The 20,070-nt window shown below is 38.9% G+C and overlaps 1 protein-coding gene across 3 annotated transcripts in view; it reads right to left on the bottom strand.

The window, feature by feature from the left end:
- LOC147227230 (helicase ARIP4-like) overlaps positions 1 to 20,070 on the bottom strand; it is a 76,647-nt gene that overhangs the window by 17,653 nt on the left and 38,924 nt on the right. The window contains exons 1-2 of one of the 3 annotated variants that reach the window (XM_086159079.1): positions 19,900 to 20,057; positions 815 to 1,058 (exon numbers count right to left, since the gene is read on the bottom strand). In XM_086159079.1, the coding sequence (XP_086015205.1) occupies positions 815 to 1,058; positions 19,900 to 19,933 (278 nt within the window). In that variant the 5' untranslated portion in view covers positions 19,934 to 20,057. Of the gene's footprint in view, positions 1 to 814; positions 1,059 to 2,138; positions 2,191 to 19,899; positions 20,058 to 20,070 lie in introns of those variants that run through there. The other 2 variants (XM_086159080.1, XM_086159078.1) reach the window with 2 other exon arrangements.

Here is a 20,070-nt window from a genome sequence, read left to right as displayed (position 1 = left end):
CTCCTTGTCTCTTGTCCCTGCATGTTATCTTCAGCTATCTTGTAGCTCACCTTTGTTCTGAAGCAAAATCATACAGCTGCAACACGGACGACTGCATGTTTCTCCTTTTCAGTGCTGTCTGACCCTCCACATAATGTCTTGTGTTACTGTCCCCTTGTCTTTTGCATGCTCAGTTTTACGACACACTCTTCTTCTGTGTTGTTTTACAGAAAACAATCCTTCTAATCCATGGGTGTCACTTCACCTTCTATTTTCCACGAAATGAAAAACAGTCATAAATGACGAATATATTTGCAATAATGCATCTAAAAGTGAGCAAAATGTACTTGATAATCCAATCAATTATGGTCTACAAATTAGCAAGTTCTTAACTGACAATAGCCAGAAATTGCCTTATATGATCCCAATGTGACTTTGTGATATCAGACAGCAATAGGCGTGAAAGGCGAAGTTACAAGCAGTAAGAAAAAATTACAACTATGATGTCACAAAGGATGTGACATCTTGACCTAAAAATGCAGAAGCTGTTTTTGTGTTCTAAAATGACCAAGTAACACAATCTGCCTCTGTTACCAGGAAATAAAGTTGAGCAACTATTTCTAAAGATTGTCATCTAAAGGTGTCTTTGAAACACCCCATCTATTCTAAATTCATGGCAACAAGACTTTCTGGACTAGGGGGTAATTTTAATATTGATGGTAAAGTCCAATTTAAATGGAATGTCGCAAAGACATTTAATAAAGGTAGATCACTATAACATCAGCAATGCAAAGTCGATATGTCGGTGAAGTCTTGTTGACGGTCATAGTGTCACCTGATATTGCGTCTCATGTGTGCTGGTTTGGAGCTCCTCTTCTTGGTTCCTGTCAGGGTAGAAGGAGGTGAGGGGCTTTGACTGGCTGGTCTGGACCGGGGCCTGGGTTCAGGCTGGGAAAGAGGAGGGTTAGCCTGCGCACCCCCCGAAGGTGAGGTAGACGGGGCTGGGGTACAATGCCATGCCTCGGGGTCCCCTCCCTGAGCCTCATTCTCAGAGCTGAAGGGGGCGCTGTGGGATTGATCTGTAAAGGGGACAGGGGACATATTAGTAACATCTTGAGAAGCGAGAAATCATAAAGAACTAATTCTAACTTTGGCTCGTAAATTTCAGTTTACTTCAAAACATGTTTATACTTTCAAACTCACTCTTTGGAAGAAAAATACATTTATTTTAAAAGTGTTATGTTAGGAAATCGGTTTTTGATCAATTAGAGGTTGACTACTATCGAAGTTTCCAAAAAAAAACTTTGCCGCTGACTTGAAATAAGCAGTTATTTCTGATCCATTTTCTGTTGCTTTGATAATTCAATAATCCTTGACACTCCTCATTGTAATCCAGTCAAGAATTGTAACTCAAGAAAAGAGAAATAATTACAATGATCATTTTGCATAAATATGTGAAGAGCCTCAAGTCAATTATGCAGCTCCTCTTTGCCAAGAATACAACCAGATTTAGTGGATTAACATTGTATAACTTATACATAATGCAGTTTACTGTTCATGCTGAGAAGCTGAGACAGTACACTAGCTTTGAGCCTTAAATTTCCAATGTTTTACACCAACAAAGCAACACATGATAAATCTGGAGGAAAAAAGTTTTAAAATCAGAAAATGACTACAAGTGACTAAAAATGTGTACAAATTTCTTTGGAAAAAATGGCAAAAGATCAATGAAAATAAACAAAAAGATATATACTCAGAAAAGGATTTAAAAAAAATTGTAGTTTTTTTTTTCCTTCAAATTCATAATCTATCTAAAGACATGATACTTTCAAACTTAAATCAAACATTACATTTAGATATGTACAGAAACACATTATTTCTCACCATACTGGGGTGAAAATGAGATAAATTTGGATTTGGATTAGTGTTAGAAAACTCCTGACAACTTCAAAATCGTAATTTATCTGTGTAGGCCTGCTGTCTGCTAAACTTAGACAACAAAATCTTGTCTTTGGTTTTGTTAATTACATCCTAAACCATAATAGAGTTCAACACAAATGTATGAAAAGTAGTGGGTTAATCAGTTTAAATTATAACATAGGCAATTTCTATACTTAAATATCTGTTTTCTCCACCCGAAACCTGCCTTTACTTTTCACCTTTCGTCTCCTCCTCCGCTGCCACCTCTCACTTGCACTGCCAAAGACACACTGAACCAGATCCGAGGCTTATGTAAGCGATGGATCATAAATATGGACGACTTACGAAACACAAAAACAGGACACACACATACGCACACACTGAGCCAAGTCCTGCCAAGAATCTGCCTGGGACGGCAAACAAGGCTATGCTGCCAACATACACACAACTTTCAGTCCTGAAACTTATATGGGGCATGTTCAATGCAGGACACCTGTTAACTGGCTTTTGCAAGTTTTAACACAAAGACAAAACATGTGCTTTTGCACACACATGCACACACACACGCACACAAATGTGCACACTTTGACACATCCTTGCATGGAAGATGGAGGCTGTTTATGTGCTCAAATGGAGTGGAAAAACAACTTACATAAAACACCCCTTCAGCCCATTTACGTGATAAACCTCTTGATCTCGTATCTAATGAATCTAGCCTGTCTAGGGGAGCGAGTATATGAGTTTGTGGGGTGCCCACGCCTCAACGACTCAAGAGCTCCTTTTCAGCCTTTGTTATAAAATGACTGGTTGCAGAAAAAAAATACATATAATTTCAAAGAATCCCTCTAGCCCCAAGAAATGCATTAGGTAGTATGACCTTTGTGGATGCTACGGTTATCTAATTTTGGCATGTAATTGATAAAGACGGCATTAAATATCAGATGTGTGTGTGCCATGCGCTTGGGAGGCATAGTGTTATCAATTTGAGGAGACCACCAACAGCATCATCATGTATGCATCTTGTAACTTGATCCTCAAAAGAATGTTTTTGACGCAAGATGATAGATGAGCTCTTACAATTGCAGGAAGATACTGTGAGAGGGGTATTCATATTTATATAACACAAACAATAAAAACAGACAAAATATCTGTTGAATATGATATGATTTCAAAATATTGGATGAATCACTTTTCAGTTGTTAAGTGTATGCAGAACTAAAATAGAACCATATTTAGTTTTATTGCCTTGAATGTAATTTATTACCGGTAATTCATTAACCCTTATACTCCAGTCAGGGTCAAAGTGGGAACTGCACATTGGGTGAAAAAAACGTAAGCTTGTCACTAGTCTATTTGCACCCACAGCAAATAAGTCTTCAATTAACCTCCTGCCTAACATTCTTTTTTTAAAGAAATCCTGTGAAAGGGAACATAATATGAATGTCAACAAGTGGAAACGCATTCAAGATTAAGTGGTAGAGAATATATTGCGATCCTTTGATTATGTGAACATGTAAAAACTGTGGAGAAAAAGACTTTTTAGAGGTTTGCTTGACCATTATCAGGTGAGCATGCTTGATGTAATAAAAGCATTAATGGACAGGCTTTTAGTTATATTATTATAGTATAATAGAGTCCCCTGTCAGAAGGAGTTCAACTCCCAACTCTGGCAGAACTACAAACATGTCCCCAGGGGGGCAGGGGACACTGAGCCTGAATGGGCCATATTCAGTGCTTCCATTGGCAAGGTGGCAAACCGAAGTTGCAGCAGTAAGGCGGTCGGCATGATGGGGTGGCAACCCTCGAACCGGTTGGTGGACCCCAGTGGTGAGGGATGGATGAGATAGCGGGTCAATGAGGTCTGCTATGGATTTCTCAAGGCTCTGAATGTTGTAGGGCTGTCCTGGCTGACACTCCTCTGGAGCAGTGCCCTGGACTGGCAGACCAGGGATGTAAAGTGCTGATTCATGTTGAAAAATAATTTTGATTAAAAATGTTAAATAAGCAAAGTCATATGTGTGTTAAAAGATAAAATATGGGGTAATTTCTTTGTGTATTTAATGTTTTGGATGGAGCTAATGTTTAGCAGCTGTGTGCTGCCACGGTGGATGTAATTTGATGCTCTTATTGCTAAACGCGGTCGAAAGTGTCAAGGACCTCACTCGCTGCAAGCGGCTAATGAGGTATTTTTTTGTATTAGCAAAGCATTTGTTTATGTATATAATATGTGAAATTGTTTCATTTTTGTGAGCTGATACCTTTATGTATTTGCGCCTGCAGTTCTCACAGCATGAAAGAAGAAACAAATAAATACCAGTAAGAACCAACCTGTGTGTGTTGTGACGAGAGCTACAGGGGTGGTAATCCCCCTTTTTAAAAAGGAAGACCGGAGGGTGAGCTCAAACTACAGGGAGATCACACTCCTCAACCTCCCCAGTAAGGTCTATTCAGCAGTGCTCACTGGAGGTCACTGAATCTTGGATCCAGGAGGAGCAGTGTGGTTTTCTTCCTGGTTGTTGAATAGTGGATGGCTCTATACCTCAGCAGAGTCCTTGACGGGGCATGGGAGTTTGTCCAACCAGTCTACAGTCTACCAGTTTTGTGGATCTGGAGAAGGCATTCAACTGCGTTCTGCGAGCAAGTGCAATCCTGTGGGAGTTGCTCCAGGAATATGGGGCACCAAAACCCATTATATGGGCTGTTGGTCCCTGTATGCTTGGTGCCTGATCTTGGTCCGCATTGCTGGTTGAAAGTTTAATTCCTTTCCGGTGAGAGTTTGACTCCACCAGGGCTGCCCTTTGTCACAGATTCTGTTCATAACTTTTGTGGACAGAATTTCTAGGCGCTGTCAGGGCAGTGAAGGGATACAGTTTGATGGGCACATGATCAGGTCTCTGCTTTCTGCAGATGATGAGGTTCTGTTGGCTTCATCAGTCTATTATCTCCAGCTCTCACTGGAGCGGTTCAGGATGAGGATCAGCACCTCCAAATCTGAGACCATGGTGCTAACCCAGAAACAGGTGGAGTGCCCACTTCCGGGTCGGGAAGAGGTCCTGCCCTAAGTGGTGGAGTTCAGATATCTCATCAGTCTCTCAAGTATCTCTCATGTATCTTGTTCATGAGAGAGCGAAGGATAAAGCAGGAGATAGACAGGTGGATCGGTGAAGTGTCTGCGGTCATGCAGACTCTGTACCGGTCTGTTGTGGTGAATTTACCGGTTGATCTGCGTTTCTACCCTCACCTATGGTCAAGAGATGTGGGTAGTGACCGATAGAATGAGATTGCAGATACAAGTGGCCAAAATGAGTTTTCTCAGCAGGGAAGCCGGACTCTCCCTTAGAGATAGGGTGAGAAGTTGGGCTCAGAGCAGTCGCTACTCTACATAAAGAGGAGTCAGATGAGGTGGCTCAGGCATCTGGTCAGGATGCCTCCTGGACGCCTCCCGGGGGAGGTATTCAGGGTATGTCCATCTGGGAGGAGGCCACGGGGAAGAGCCAGGACAAGCTGGAGAGACTGTGTCTCTAAGCTGGCAGGGGAACGCCTTGGGATCCCCCCAGAAGAGCTGGACCATGTGGCTGGGAAGAGGGAAGTCTGGGCCTCTCTGTTCCAGCTGCTGCCCCCGTGACCAAACTTCGGATAAGTGGCGGAAGATGGAGGATGGATGGCATGTTTTTATCAGAAACAAATATATTTGCAATGTTAGTGTTGTGGTTCATCAGCATGGAGGCAATTCTAGTTCATGTTCCAATGTACTTTTGTTTTACATGATTGATGTAATGCAGAGCCTAAATTGTGTTCAATGTATATGTATGTATGTATATAAATGTATGTGCCTCAAAACTGTCCCCTTTCTCTACTTTCCATTGACAAACCTTGAGCCAATGCCTCATGTCTCAACAGAAAATATTCAATGTTTGCCAGAAAAAACCTGTTCCACAGGGACACAAACAAAGTCTTGGTGTGCAACTTTGAACAAGTAAATAGGGTAGCTGCCTCATTCACAGAAAACCTTTTTTTTTAAATGTATGTACGCACTTGCACCAACATATTGAGGATGTAGGTAACATACTTCATTTTGAAAGATTGTTGGGAAAAACATTACAACCTATAGTGATTAGAGTCTGTGATTCAACAGGCTCTAAAAAGACAAAAATAATGATAATCAGACAAGCATCGATGTCTGTGCTGGCCCAAATTCAGCATCAGACTAATTGTGGTGGACAAGGGATATGATTGGAATATTTGCCCCAGTTACTCCTGTCCCTTCTACCACCCCTACCTGACAGAACAGTTATATAACAATTCATGAAACATGCACACACACGCACACATGCACAAACACAGGTGGGCACCTATAGAGAAAAGCGTGGGGGGGGGGGCAGGAAGGGGAAAGAGGAGAGTGGAGCATGATAAAAGTAAGGTCAATAGTCAAAGAAAGAGAGATGTGTGTCAGGATGGTGTGTATGTGGTTGGGGTGCTCACTTGCATTGCAGTAACACAAATAACACAGATTATAGGAAGCAGGACGATCAGGTCAAAAGGACAACATGTACGGGGATAATTGCCATGAAGAAAAAAAGCGAGACAGAGATAGAGTGAGACAGAGAGGAAAGTGTGCTGTATCTGTTTGCGTGCGTGTGTGTGTGTGATTGTGTGTGTGGAGGGCTTTGTGTCATTCAGCAACTTGAATTAAGAGACCGATTGTGATACCTGAAGTTCTGTGTTTGCTGAAATACCTGTAATACATGCTGTGAGGGCATGATGTTAGATAATCGTTGCATAACCTGTTTCAGATTATGAACTATTGTTTTAAATCAGCAAGAAAAATTTGTTTTTGGAATTCAGCTGACTATGGTCAGGTAGATGGTCCAGGTTTTCTGATACATAACATCACTACTTTAAAACTCATCTTTCAGTTGTGAACTGTCAACATATTTTAATGGAATTAGAAATTATCACATCCATTTTTAAAAGAAAAGCGATTTACTAAATTATCATGTACATTTAATAGATAATTGTAGGTTAGAATATAATGATCAATGACTTCAGTAGTACAGAATAAAATTGAGAGATGCAAACCACGATTTGGCTGACTTAAAATTTCAATATCACGTTTGTAGCAATGTAATTTCTACAATAGCCTTGCAAACCAATAATTTAGATTTGCTTTTCATTTGTAAAACATTTTTGATTTACATGAAGCTAGCAAATCAAAACTAACCGGAGTGACACTACACCAACAATAATAGCATTAACAATTATGTAAGAGTATTCCTTCAGACGGGCAGATTTCATTGGCAGATTGGCTGTGATGACTTTTTGGAATCAAAACAACCACTTTAAATATTTTTAATATAAATCTACATCTGTGTAATAGAAGAATACAATACATTTTTCTGTGGAGCAGCTGGGAACTGACACAGTCCACCAGGCTGAAAATGTTAATACTGTGTGTGGTTTGTGTTCTGGTGTCACAAAGAGGCCAGATATGTATTCTACTAAAAAAATAATCTCTACTGTATTGAACTCCAGTGGTTCTTTGAACATGTTAGAAAACTCCAAATAGAATTTCAGGATACATCTAGCGATGTTGGATTCCCAAACTTTAACCTTAAATAGATCACCACAATCGCCAGGTCAGTGGTTGTTTTGTGGCATTATAAACTTGTTTTTGAGATTCATGATTTATTCGGCAAACATTAAGAACTGTGGAATAGAAAAGTGTATTGGTTATTCTTTCAATCCCTCCCCTGGACACCGCACATCAACTATTATTCATCTTAAAGTGTATCATTTCAATCAGCTCAGATAAATAACCCAAATACTATAGATTTTGGGGGAAGCAGAGATGAAGACAAAGGAGAGACGCCAGGACAACAACAACACAAAAACAGATTCAATAATGCAAGGTGTGTTTACAAACGCACACACACACACACACACACACAAATGTTCATATAGTCTTGCTGGCACACAACTTGAGGAGAGTTCCTGTTGAGTGACCGGACAGAGGGAACATCCGTCCATCCATTGTCCACCGCTTGAAAATAAGAAATGTTATAAGAAATGTGTGTGCATGCTACCCATGGACTCATTGCAAGCATGCACAAACCAAAAATGCACAAAGTAGGTTACATAACTACTGAGGACCCAGGAAACTAAAAACATATCTTGAATTTTGCTAAACGTGCCCGCAGAAGCAGTAGATGTACAAAAGTAGTAAGGGAAAAAGAGGTAGGCAGTAACACACCCTTTAAACAACACCTAAGATGGGTTCTATTGACCACACACACACACACACACACACACACACACACACACACACACACACACACACACACACACACACACACACACACACACACACACTTTGGGTGCTACATGGAGAGAATTATACTGTGACATAACCATGGCAGCCTTCCAATCACAATGGTTACTCAGATTAAAGGGAGTCATTGGCTCTTTGATAGAAGGCATACACACAGACACTTATTATATCATGCAGACAACTGAATCCAAAACATCATCTGCATTCAAAATTGCTCACAGATGAGGTCCCATCTTATATCAGGAGTGTAGATGCAGACTTTTCTTAGAAAAGGATTAAGACTTACATTGGCAATAAATAGTAGCTAAATGTGTTATGACACCAGAGCAGGGTCGGGTCAAATGAAATAAATAAAAAACGTGACATTTTAGACCATTTTACAATGAATATCAAAATGTCACCTGAGCTTTGGATCTCAGGAGATCTCCTTTTAACCAATTGTACCGGGATTGCATTAAAAACCTCACTGGATACCATTTATTTAATATGTTTTTATTTTGATACTGTTGAACACATACAGCAGAGTCATTCCAACTCCTGCAGATAACCTGGTTACATTTTCAGCTTATCAAGATATTCTGGGCCAATGAATGCGAACATAAGTTCTGACTAGATCTCCCAGAAGCACAAAAGTCTTTAATATGAGGCACAGCTTTACTCCTTGTCAAACTTCTAATGATAGTGCTTAAAGAAACTGTAGATGCGTTTGATGTTCAGGAGAAAAATCAAGATGAAGATTATATCTGCAAGACAGAGATGGGCAAGTCCCATGTAGGACAGGGCAAACAATAAGATTTTTAATAATGTATGCACATTTAGCAGAGGCACAGTGAAACCCTGTAACTACAAACTGAAAGGACAAAGTGAGAATGTCTTGAGGAACTACTGAATAATATGCTGTTTGTGTTGCAGAGTAAACGGCAGCAGTTTTTCTAACCCATTAATTTGTTCAACACCCGAGCGTATCAGACTTTCTGCTCTTCAAAAAATAAGTTTTACCAAGAAGATTATGTGGGTCAAAAGAATGTAACGTCATCCACAAAAAATCTTGAAAAGGTGGTATTGTGTGTGTGTGTGTGTGGGCACACACGTGTTAAGCAAAACTCGAGATGTTTTTTGGTTTCCTGGATCCTCGGTGGGGAGTATAGATCATATAATTAGTTATGTAACCTATTTTGTTCATACTAATGTGTCCATGGGTAGCATGCACATTTCTAATAATATGTTCCAGCAGTGAACTGGATGGATGTTTCTTCTGGCTCGTCATTTAACAGGAACTTTTCTCAAGTTATGTGCCAGCAGGACTATATGAACCTGTACATTTGTGCATGTATATTTGAGTGTGTGTGTGTCTCCGATGGTAGTGGGTTTTGACGGAGTGGGGGTTCAGTGGGGCAATTTCTTCTGCAACCACATTGTTATGTAATTGCATCTAAGTGTGTTAAGTGTTTATATAGCTTGTCTGTAGGGTATAGACCAACATCACACAATAACAATGCAATGTTTGTGTGTGCATGAATGTGTAACCCCTGCAGATGTGGCTATAAATAGAGGTAAAATTACAGAACAACATGAATAAAGAATAAATAACAAAATATACAGTGAATAGAAATGGAATGTTCGATCCCAAGTGGATAGTGTAGTTCCATCAACTCTTCATTTTTGTATCTTAAGTGAACAATTTTTCCCGTACCTTTGCACAAGTGGTGTTGGTGGAACAAGTAACAATGACAGTGAATAGCAAGTGTGTCACTTTTCAAGGAATCCCCTGTGTAAAGCAGATATCAGTACCAACTGAGAAGGCACAGATGTTTCAAATTTCACCCAATGTATCTCTTTAAAATCTATTCAATATCTTTATTCTGAAAACTCAATCTGATCAATGTTAAATGAATACCATCTGTGACATCGAAAATGTTTAATCCCAAGGATTTTTTTTTACTGGCCAAAGTTGCCATTGCAACGTTTTCCCAATGTCAGACTGACATCATTCTGAAGTTAAAATTGAACTGATCCTTCCTGAGGGTTGGATTAATATCTGGAGCAGCTGGCTGAAATCGATCCATTAATGGCATGATGTGTTGTGCTCTAGTAGAGCAGCATTTAAATGCCATTTAAAGGTAATAGGATATAAATATATGATATATAAAAGACCAATAGTGACGTTTTGTGAGCAATGATCTGTATTTTTGGTGCAGCTATGCTTGATAAATAAAATCAACTTGTTGATACTGAGTACAGAAATCTAATATTGGACTTATCACCATTATACTTTTTCATAAGTTTGCACAAAATCTTTTTCTACATTGAAGCCAGTCAAATTCTAATACCAACAAACAATATAAATCAAGAGCCAACAATCTACCTAGAGCCAACAATCTACCTTCATGCTGTATAACAAACTTAAGTTTTTTTTAATGCAGTTATAGAACTATTTGTAACTAAAAGAAAACTTCAACGAGGAAATGTTGGATAAATGTCCACGCCTTGCTAAGCATCAAGAAAATGGGATGAAGGAAACAGATATATGATAAATTCATATTATTCACGTACATCTATTAATCTTGAGCTGAGATGGCTGGGGACAACCACCCACCAGCCCGCCCGCCCAAACACACACACACACACACACACACACACACACACACACACAGGAAATATGAGTTCCTGGCTTGACCTACATTTGCAGTTTAATGTTACTCCAAACACACCACCACATGGCATGACTGAGGCGCCACAGTCCGAGTAGCTTCAAACTTTCTCCTCCCCCTTCTCTGTTTGTCTCATCCTGTTTCCCTTTACGTGACTGATCAGAAATCCGATGCAAAAAGACGAGAAAGAATAAAGGTCTGTCTAATTCTTGACCTACGGCCGCCGTCTACTGAACCAGATAACTGATGACGCCAGATATTTACTACAAGCACAGTTACATAACACACATGAGATTTCTGGGAAGTGGGGGCAAAAGGAAGCAACCGTAATTCACAGTAATAGAGCATCAAAATAATTAATCTAGCCATTTAGTTGAAAACTGCCCTGAAACTCTAGGGTGGACTCAGGGGATAAAAAAAGACTCATAAAAGCAAATTTTCCAATTTTTTTTTTTGTAGAGAGTTGTCAAAGGTGAGTACTTTTTACTTGCTAAAATGGTATAAATGGATCCAAAGTTTGAAGGAGCTGTTCCTTTTGGAGCAGACTAAAGCTTGAGTGGAGAAGGAGGCTGATGACAAGAAAGCTATCGAACAAACACAGGAAAAAGGCCAGTTTACTGTGAAATGAAATCCTGGATGGTGTTGACAATCTGCTGAGTTTCAGCCAGACACTTTTTAGACAACAGCAGCCTATTGTTGGTAAAATCACACATCTCACCAATGGAACTGGTTGACATCACTTTGACATCACATTCCAGAATTCTTTGAAACAGGAGACTGACTATGACATTTTGCAATTTCTTTGGAATCTTTTCTGTGTTATAAATATCCCTCTTTCCTTCATGCTATAAAAAAAACACAATGGAAAACTAAAAGCAATGGTAGTGTATCATATGGGCAACAAAATCATTCATTTTTCCTGCATAGCTTAAACAAAATGAAAATATATTGGATGAATATATATATGCATATATGTACAAATATATATGTTGTATATGTGTATATATGTTGGCGAGAAGACATTCAGAATGGGGCCACATCAATTTTGAACAGCAGACATTGTTTTTGAATTCCAAACTTAGTTTGAAGGGATTTACATTGATTTTATAACTAATACCCAATATTCAAAACACTCCAAAATTCTCAAGAGGAACAAGGAGAATTTATATCAACTGGATAATTCAACTTGGGCACAAAGACTCAAGTATTAGGAGACACTTGGGCTGTCAAAGTAATACATCTAATTAAAACTATTACTTAATGTGTGAAATGTGACTCATTTTATCTTTTGGGATGTTTTTCATATAAACACCTAACAAGAGGTTGCTTCACACACACGGTAGTTTTTTTTGGGGACCAGTAATGTCCCGGAAAAGGTCAGAACAGCGGGGTCGCTGCCCATCTTCTGCCGTGAGTTGAAAACGTACCTCTTCACCAAGCACTACCCCACTAATCGCACTTAGTCCCCCCAAACCCCCCCCCAAAAAACAAAAAAACAAAGAAATTAATGTCTGTATGTATATGGCTTTGGCTATTTGGTAGAGTGGTGACTTCTGAATAATTACTACTGGTACTTTGGATCTTTGGTTATTGAATTGCAATTTTTGTAAGTCGCTTTGGATAAAAGCGTCTGCTAAATGACTGTAATACAATGTCCTGTAATGTTTTCATTAGCGTGGTTGTGCACTTACATGCACACACACACACACACACACACACAAACACACACACACACACACACACTACATGTTAGCGCACTCACAAGCACGCTCACAAACACACACACTCTCGTTTTCCCTCAGACAGAAACTCTCTCACAGACAGGCCAACAACGCTGAGGTTGGTCATACAAGAGGGGACGCTTATGTAACTGCTGCCTCTGGCTCTTACACAATCAGCGTGCTCACAAGAAGCCTACGTCTTGTACAGAAACACTCAGGCAGATCCATACAAACATATTCACTGACTGACAGACACACACCAAGAGGCCCTGTGCCGCTGACATGCAGAAAACACATTGAAGATGTAGCAGACACAAAATACGACAGAGAACAAATTTGGACCTTACAATGTCTGGACTCTCGACACGCAGTAGTGTGTGTTTTCTGTTCAAGAAGTGGGTGTAATGATTTTACACATAGTTTGTACTTCTCTAGGACAGTTCAAACTGTCCTATTTGGAAGAAAAGGAGTGATACAGATAAAGGACTGAGGCTAGTCCAGCGGCCAGCAACTTTTACCACTCAATGAGCTACTTGGACTCGTTTCCCCACAGTAAAGAAAACATCAGGAAGCACACAACCCTTCTGAAATTTGAAATTAATTAAAACAGCATATAACTTTTTTTTTGTCTTTATGCTATGTGTAAACAAAATGTGTTGCATTTTTTAAATCAATGAACAACTGCACAGAAAACAAAATTACATTTCTGCAAACAAAAGATGTTTTTTTTCTGTAAGCAAAATACTCAACAACTTTTTGAGTCCTTCTTGTGTTTATGAAAAAAAAATCCAACTTAAAGTATCCAAGTATCCATTGGCAGCAAATCATAAATGCCGTCCTCTTTCTGCATGCTCTCATCCTTTTACTGCCGTGTGCAGTCACTTAAGAGCGACAAAAATATTTTATAATATATATATATATATTTCAAAATATTTTATATTCTTAAAATTTTGAATTACGTTTTAATAGTGAACGGACTGAAATAAAATACATTTTCTTTATATACTTGTTAATTATTTTCAAAAGCCACAGGAGCCGCATCAGGGGGAGCAAAGAGCCGCATGGGGCTCCAGAGCTGCCGGTTGCCGACCCCTGGGCTCGACCACCGTGAAGGAAAAAAAAAGACACACAAAAGAGAAGCTGATCAATAAATGTAATGGATTGAAAGACTAACTAAAGATCATTCTACTGCTGGACAATCCGCAAAGTTGGCTGTTCAACTATGATGCAGTGGTAAAAATTATGACGGTGACATAATAATACATACCTGGTAATACATTTCATATCTTTTGAATCACAAGGACTCAGTGATTTTGTGTTTACTCTGTGTTTTCAGTTTTTAAGTCTGCTGATGTAAGGCTACAGAAACAATCTATTGAAATGTATTTTAAATTATCTGAGAAAGAATACATCCCCACAAGAGATTTTGACAGCAAACCTATACCACAATATATTTGGTAAAGTTACACATTTTTTTTGGTTCAGGACTGAATTTTAATTTTTTATTTTTGATTATGATGAAAAAAATTCTGGATCATTTCTTGGGAGTGGATCTCCACTGCCTTTCATCCAAGGTATTATGTTTTTTATGTATGTCTGTTATTTATTTTGTTGAGCTCAGTGCAAACAGTGATTGCAATGCTGCATAAAGCTCATGTACTGAACCTCAGGTTGATCATGCGATCACATATCATTGCTCTTTGTGCACTTTCTGGCTTCAGGCTCTTTATAGAATTATTCATTTGCACGTGTGGTTTAATAGAATCATATGCCTGCAATGAAAAGTCTTGAAAATGGAAATTAATATACCATTAAGTTTGTCAATAAAAACATAAGAGGGCTGTGTGTCTACACCCATCAAAAATAAGTATGATTGTGTTGCTACAACAAACAAACAAAAGAAAAATGATGCAAGTGGACCAAACAGGACAATAACCAGATGCTTCAAATACAACATGCTCTGATGTGATGCACACAGTAATCTATATATCTAGCACATAAAAAGGTAATCCAGGATACACACACACAAACGGGCACACACAGTATTAATTTACTTAGTGTTTTATGTGCTCCAAATAAATCAATGAGTTCTTCGAAATCACTCTTTGATTGCAAGTTTTTATTTTTTATGGAAAAAATGCACGATTTACACCTGCTATTAAAACTCTGAGACATTTCACTGGCAAATAGAGGTAAATTTTCCACTGTAGTTAAAGCGAATGAATCATTAATCTTACTTTCCTTGTATTGTTTTTGCCAGAAATTCACTTTTATCTCAACCCGCCCATGATTGCCTATGAGTGTAATCCTCTGATTCACACAACGCCGTGCTAAACAATACAAGCTTGTTTGTATGCAAGAGGCCATGATTTAGGAGGAAAACATGCAGTAATGATGCTTTCAACAAAAAAAAAAAAAAAAAAAAAGAAGGTTAACTTACATTTGGATCCTCAAACCTGAAGATTCCAAGGGCATTGTGTTTAACCAAGATATCACAATAAAATTTCAAAGAAGAATTAGACAGAATAGTAGTAGTAATTGAATTGTTATTAATAACGTCACAAACATGCGTACCAGAAAAGCCATCTGTAATGTGAATACCAGCACCAAGCTGGCTCAAGAAAATTCTGTCTGCCGGCATAGACACTGCTGTACTCTGAGACTAACAAAGAACACCTTCAACGTGCCTCCATGCACGCACACAGCCGACTAAGATTCCACTTTCAGTATAAAGAAGGATTTACTTCTATTATTGTTCAATCTGTTTTATACAAATGCAGGATTTTTTTTAAATAGCATTTACAAGGGCAGGCTCATCACAGTTTTCTTATAAATATATAAAAAATAAACTCTAAGTCTTAAAATGACACAATTACTCATTGCTGACAAGTAGAAGAAGTTTTCTCTGGTTTATAACGAAAGAGCTTGTTTATTTTTATTTAACCGGGAAAAAGCTTGTTTGGATTAACAATCTCCTTTTCAAGGGTGACCTCACTAAGATGTGCAGCAATACAAATACGTTTCTAGACATAAATCAACGAACAACAGCACAAACATACACGTACAAAAGGTTCAGAAAACAAAAATGAGAATGAGAGCAAGAGACATTTAAGACCTTAGGGACTAGATAAAACATTTTCAGGATGATGTTTTCCCCAAGTTATTTCAAATATATTCAAATGTGTTTAGTGTGACCAGCTCATTCTGTTTCAGGTCTTTTTTGGAGCAAACTAAAGGGCTTTTTTCCCCACAGGTCACTTCTTACCCTTGACAATCCTAACATTTTGTCTCAAACATGTTACTTGCTTTGTCTGTTTATAGTGGAAATAACTGGTTGCTGTTACTCACGAATGTAATCTGTTTGTGAAGTGTTGAACTAATATTTTTTTTTGATCAATTAAGCAGTAAATACTCCATCATGAGTTTCTTGGTGAACCGGGTGGAATTGATATCTTCAGATGTGCAAAAAATATCGACAAACAAGTAACAAAAAAGACTAATGTAAATGACAGGTCCAACAATCTGACCTAAAGAATTGTGGTCAAAGTCTTGGAAGACTGAATAAGATTTTCAGGTTTTTACTGTGAAGATAGATGAGGATTTGAGTGGGTTACATCACATGCCTTAAAACCAAAAGAACACAAGAAATCAACACACACACACACACACACACACACACACACACACACACACACACACACACACACACACACACACACACACACACACACACACACACACACACACACACACACACAAGCATAAGCACAAGCATAATATGTGAACACACCTGTCTTATGTAATACATTGGCCAGAAAGTTTTATTAAGGCTGATTTATTAGAGTGAACCAACTAAGTCATGAAATACTCCCACTGTCTGAACATGCGGTGCTCGAAAGACGATGAGGCTGAGATAGTCACTTCACACATGGCGAACAGGCTAAAGGTAAAGGGAAAATAGCAGCCCATAGTGAGACAGGAAACAGGATTGGTGAGCTGGAATGGTTGTTTCTAGGCCAGTGTGTCACTACTGCTTGAGGAAGTAGAATGGAAGGAAGGAAAGCTGTGCGCACATATACATCCATGCACGCACGCACGCACGCACGCACACGCACACGCACACGCACACGCACACACACCTTTATTGTTCTACTTTACAGTGGCGTTAATGTTGCTGTACGATAAGACATTTGATTGCAGGACTTCAATTTAGCCGAATGTTAATGATGAGACTATGTAGAGTCTGATTTTTAAAAGCTTTGTCAAGTTGGTGTTTTATTGAATTAAAATAGTGATGAAGTCATAACTTAATGTGAATTCAAGACAACTGGAGGCTACAATGCAATCACAGAATTTAAAACATCAAAAGCATGGTTGGCTTGAGATGAACCCTATGAATTCCATATGGCTGTCATAATCAATGTGTTAATCCATAAGAATTCATTTGCAATAAACATTTCATTAGGATTTTGGACATTGCGCATACAGAGCACATAATGACTCCATGTCTCAAAAACCACCCCACTGGCTCAGATGCTCTATCTGGTGACAGAACCAGCTCAAACAAGACAAATAACAATCGACAACATATTGGCCATCTTGATTGAAAGATTAAGTACAAACAAAAAACCCAACCAACATAATCATAAGTCATGTAAACTGAATAGAGGTACTGGTGCATTCTGTTTTTTGTTTAATCATACACAACAGTTAATTTATGATATTTATGATATTAAGAATTTATGCGATTTTCATTGGGCCCTGTACTGGGCAACACTGAAAAGAACCTTTCTAAAATGGAAAAGAAACCAAAACCGAGAGATAAACTTCATAAACGGTTCCCACATAAACGGCTGCAATAATTGAACATTTTTGGTAGTAATTATGTATAATTTGGACTCTATGAAATATGTGACTCATCCCAGCTTAAGTACTTCCCTCCGATCATATGACTGCCGTAATGCAACACTATACTCTACATGCTGCGGCCATTAGAACGGGAACACAGAAACAACAGGGGGAGAAAGGAAAGTTGCAATTAAAGGGGATAAATATAATTCTGAGGGGGAAAAAAAAACAGAAGCAGAGAAAGGGTCAGAAAAGTAAATTTCTCTCAGTTGATGTTTCATGGGGGAAAAAAAAAGAAAAAAGGAAAATACATTGGGAGTGTGACATTGTGATCTGACAGTAGGCAGCGGTGATGTTTAACATTAGTGAGAATGAAAGCCATAAGACTGGTCCAGCAAAGCCCACATCCTCAGCTCTGTCGTTATGAAAGCAGTCAGACTGTGCGTGCCCCCAGTGTTCAGCGCTGGTTTAAAAAGGACAGGTTGTTCCTTCCTGGCATGCAGAGACCAATTACAGCAAACAGAGTGTGCAGTGCAGTAACAAGAAAAAAAACATAAGAGTGAGTACAGTCTGATCCTGTTTTATTGTACCGCAGAGGCTCTAAGGTTTTTATCATCATAAAACACTGTATGACAGCGATGGCTAGACTGTACTTGCAAGTGATGCACACAATTAGACACATGCTTAGAGAACCCCCACGATGAATTTGAAACAGAACATTGTGCTCCATAGCATTCATATTGCCACACTTGCAGTCCTGATAAAGTATGTAGTGTTTATTTTACCGCAAGCCAAATACCCAGAGCTATCCCAGGAATTATGAGCATGTTGACATTAGTTATTTGATCACAATGAGTGCCTGTAAAGGCTTTCAAAGTACATGCCAACTTGGTAAAAGGCAGGCTGAGAAGAATTCGGAATACTGTGAAAAAAAAGCAAAGCAAATGTTTTTTCCAGGTTAAAAAGTGAGTAATCACTGACTGATCCATTCAGAAATGGTGATAACCTTTCAGGCACAATTTTTTTTGGCCTGAAAAGCAGCTCATAATTTAACACACCTCAGGGAAAATATCGACTTTTCAAAAACACTAGGACAGTAAGAACTTGGTTTCACAAATAGCTTCTGGCATGAGGTCACCCACAGACACATTTTTGTTCACTGTGTGCTCTCAACACATTGGAGGTAAAATTAAACAAACAGAATTTTAAATGAAGATGTTCAGCTTTGATTTCCAATTCAACTTAGCTGGATACCAATTGCAAAAATTCAGGCACCCTACAACTGGATGTATGAGACAAGCATGTCATATGTTTCCAAATAAATACAAATTGCAATTTCCGACTGCCGGACTTAAAAATGAATAGTTTTAGCTACCTCACAACAACCACAGTAAAGTCTAGAGCGAAATCTGATCTCCCCCTTTTATAATGCTGATAATCATAATAATAACACAGTTACTCCGCAGCCTACCATTACAGTAAATATTACAGCTGTTCAACAGTACTTTGAATGTCAGCCTTCAAAATTCTTGAATTGGTTGGCATAACCTGTTTGGTATTCATACTGGGTAGGACAAGGCCGGAACGACACAAATATTGTCTCCTGCAATATTCTTTCATTCTGTGACACACTGTTCCTTCTCGCCGCCTCACACGTTTACCCCCCTAACCCACTGGTCTGATGAACCATATGTTTTCCTGCCTCCACATGCTCACACTACCAGCATGGCCCAATCCTAACCCAGTCCACCAATCATACAAGGGCATTGGTTCAGGTTACCGTAGAAACAGCCAATAGCAGCACTGGTCTAAGATGACAACGCAAGAGCCGGCCAGCCGGCACGCGTGGGACCAGCTCAAAGATGGAGGGAGGAATGTCTGAAAAGGGAGAAAAAGGACGAATCGAGCGGAACTATGAATGACAGACTGTGACTAAAAGAGTAGAAACAGGAAGGAATACAGAGAAAGAACAAGATGGAAAGGAGCAGAGCAGATATCTGGCCCATGCTTAAGTAAGTCGGGATCCAGTGTTACACAACAAGGTTAAGTAATTTAACATTCATCCACCACCTACCGCAGCGCATTCTTAGCACTTCGGATAGATTCTACCATGAAAAGCCGGGTAATTCCCTGTCCTACTATCTTTTAAAAAATCTTTCTTGCCTACATTTGCATAGATTTTAACCGAGACTTTTTCACAAAACACGATGCAGTGGGTGCTTCTTATAATATTGGATGTGTTGATTTTCTTATTGGAAGATGACTAGTTGATGTCTTCTCTTTCTTTATAAATATTACAAAAAAAATAAGAACAAAAACAAACGATACTGTCTCTCATGCATCATCTCCCCAAGTATCAAGTATTCCCCTGTCTATTTCCCAAAAATTTCCCTTACCAGTTCTTCGGCAAAAGTCTCAACAGTCTCCCCATCAAACAATCAAGTTGACCTACCTGAAAAAGACTCTGATTCGTCCAGGAGAAGCATGGTGATGGATTAAAAAGAATAGCTGGCCTCCCACTGCTTCCTTCCTCACCTTGCTGATTACTGGCTCTCTAACTATCGATCACCAACTAAGCAGATTCGTAGTTTGAGTGGGAAAAAAAAAGCTGAAAAGCTGTTGA

This window comes from Fistularia commersonii, chromosome 14, assembly GCF_037954325.1.
Source record: "Fistularia commersonii isolate RoL2024-O1a breed Wild chromosome 14, RoL_Fcom_v1.0, whole genome shotgun sequence".
Classification (NCBI taxonomy): Eukaryota; Metazoa; Chordata; class Actinopteri; order Syngnathiformes; family Fistulariidae; genus Fistularia; species Fistularia commersonii.
Note: the sequence above shows the minus strand (reverse complement) of the source record. Positions and strands in the feature narration are given on the sequence as shown.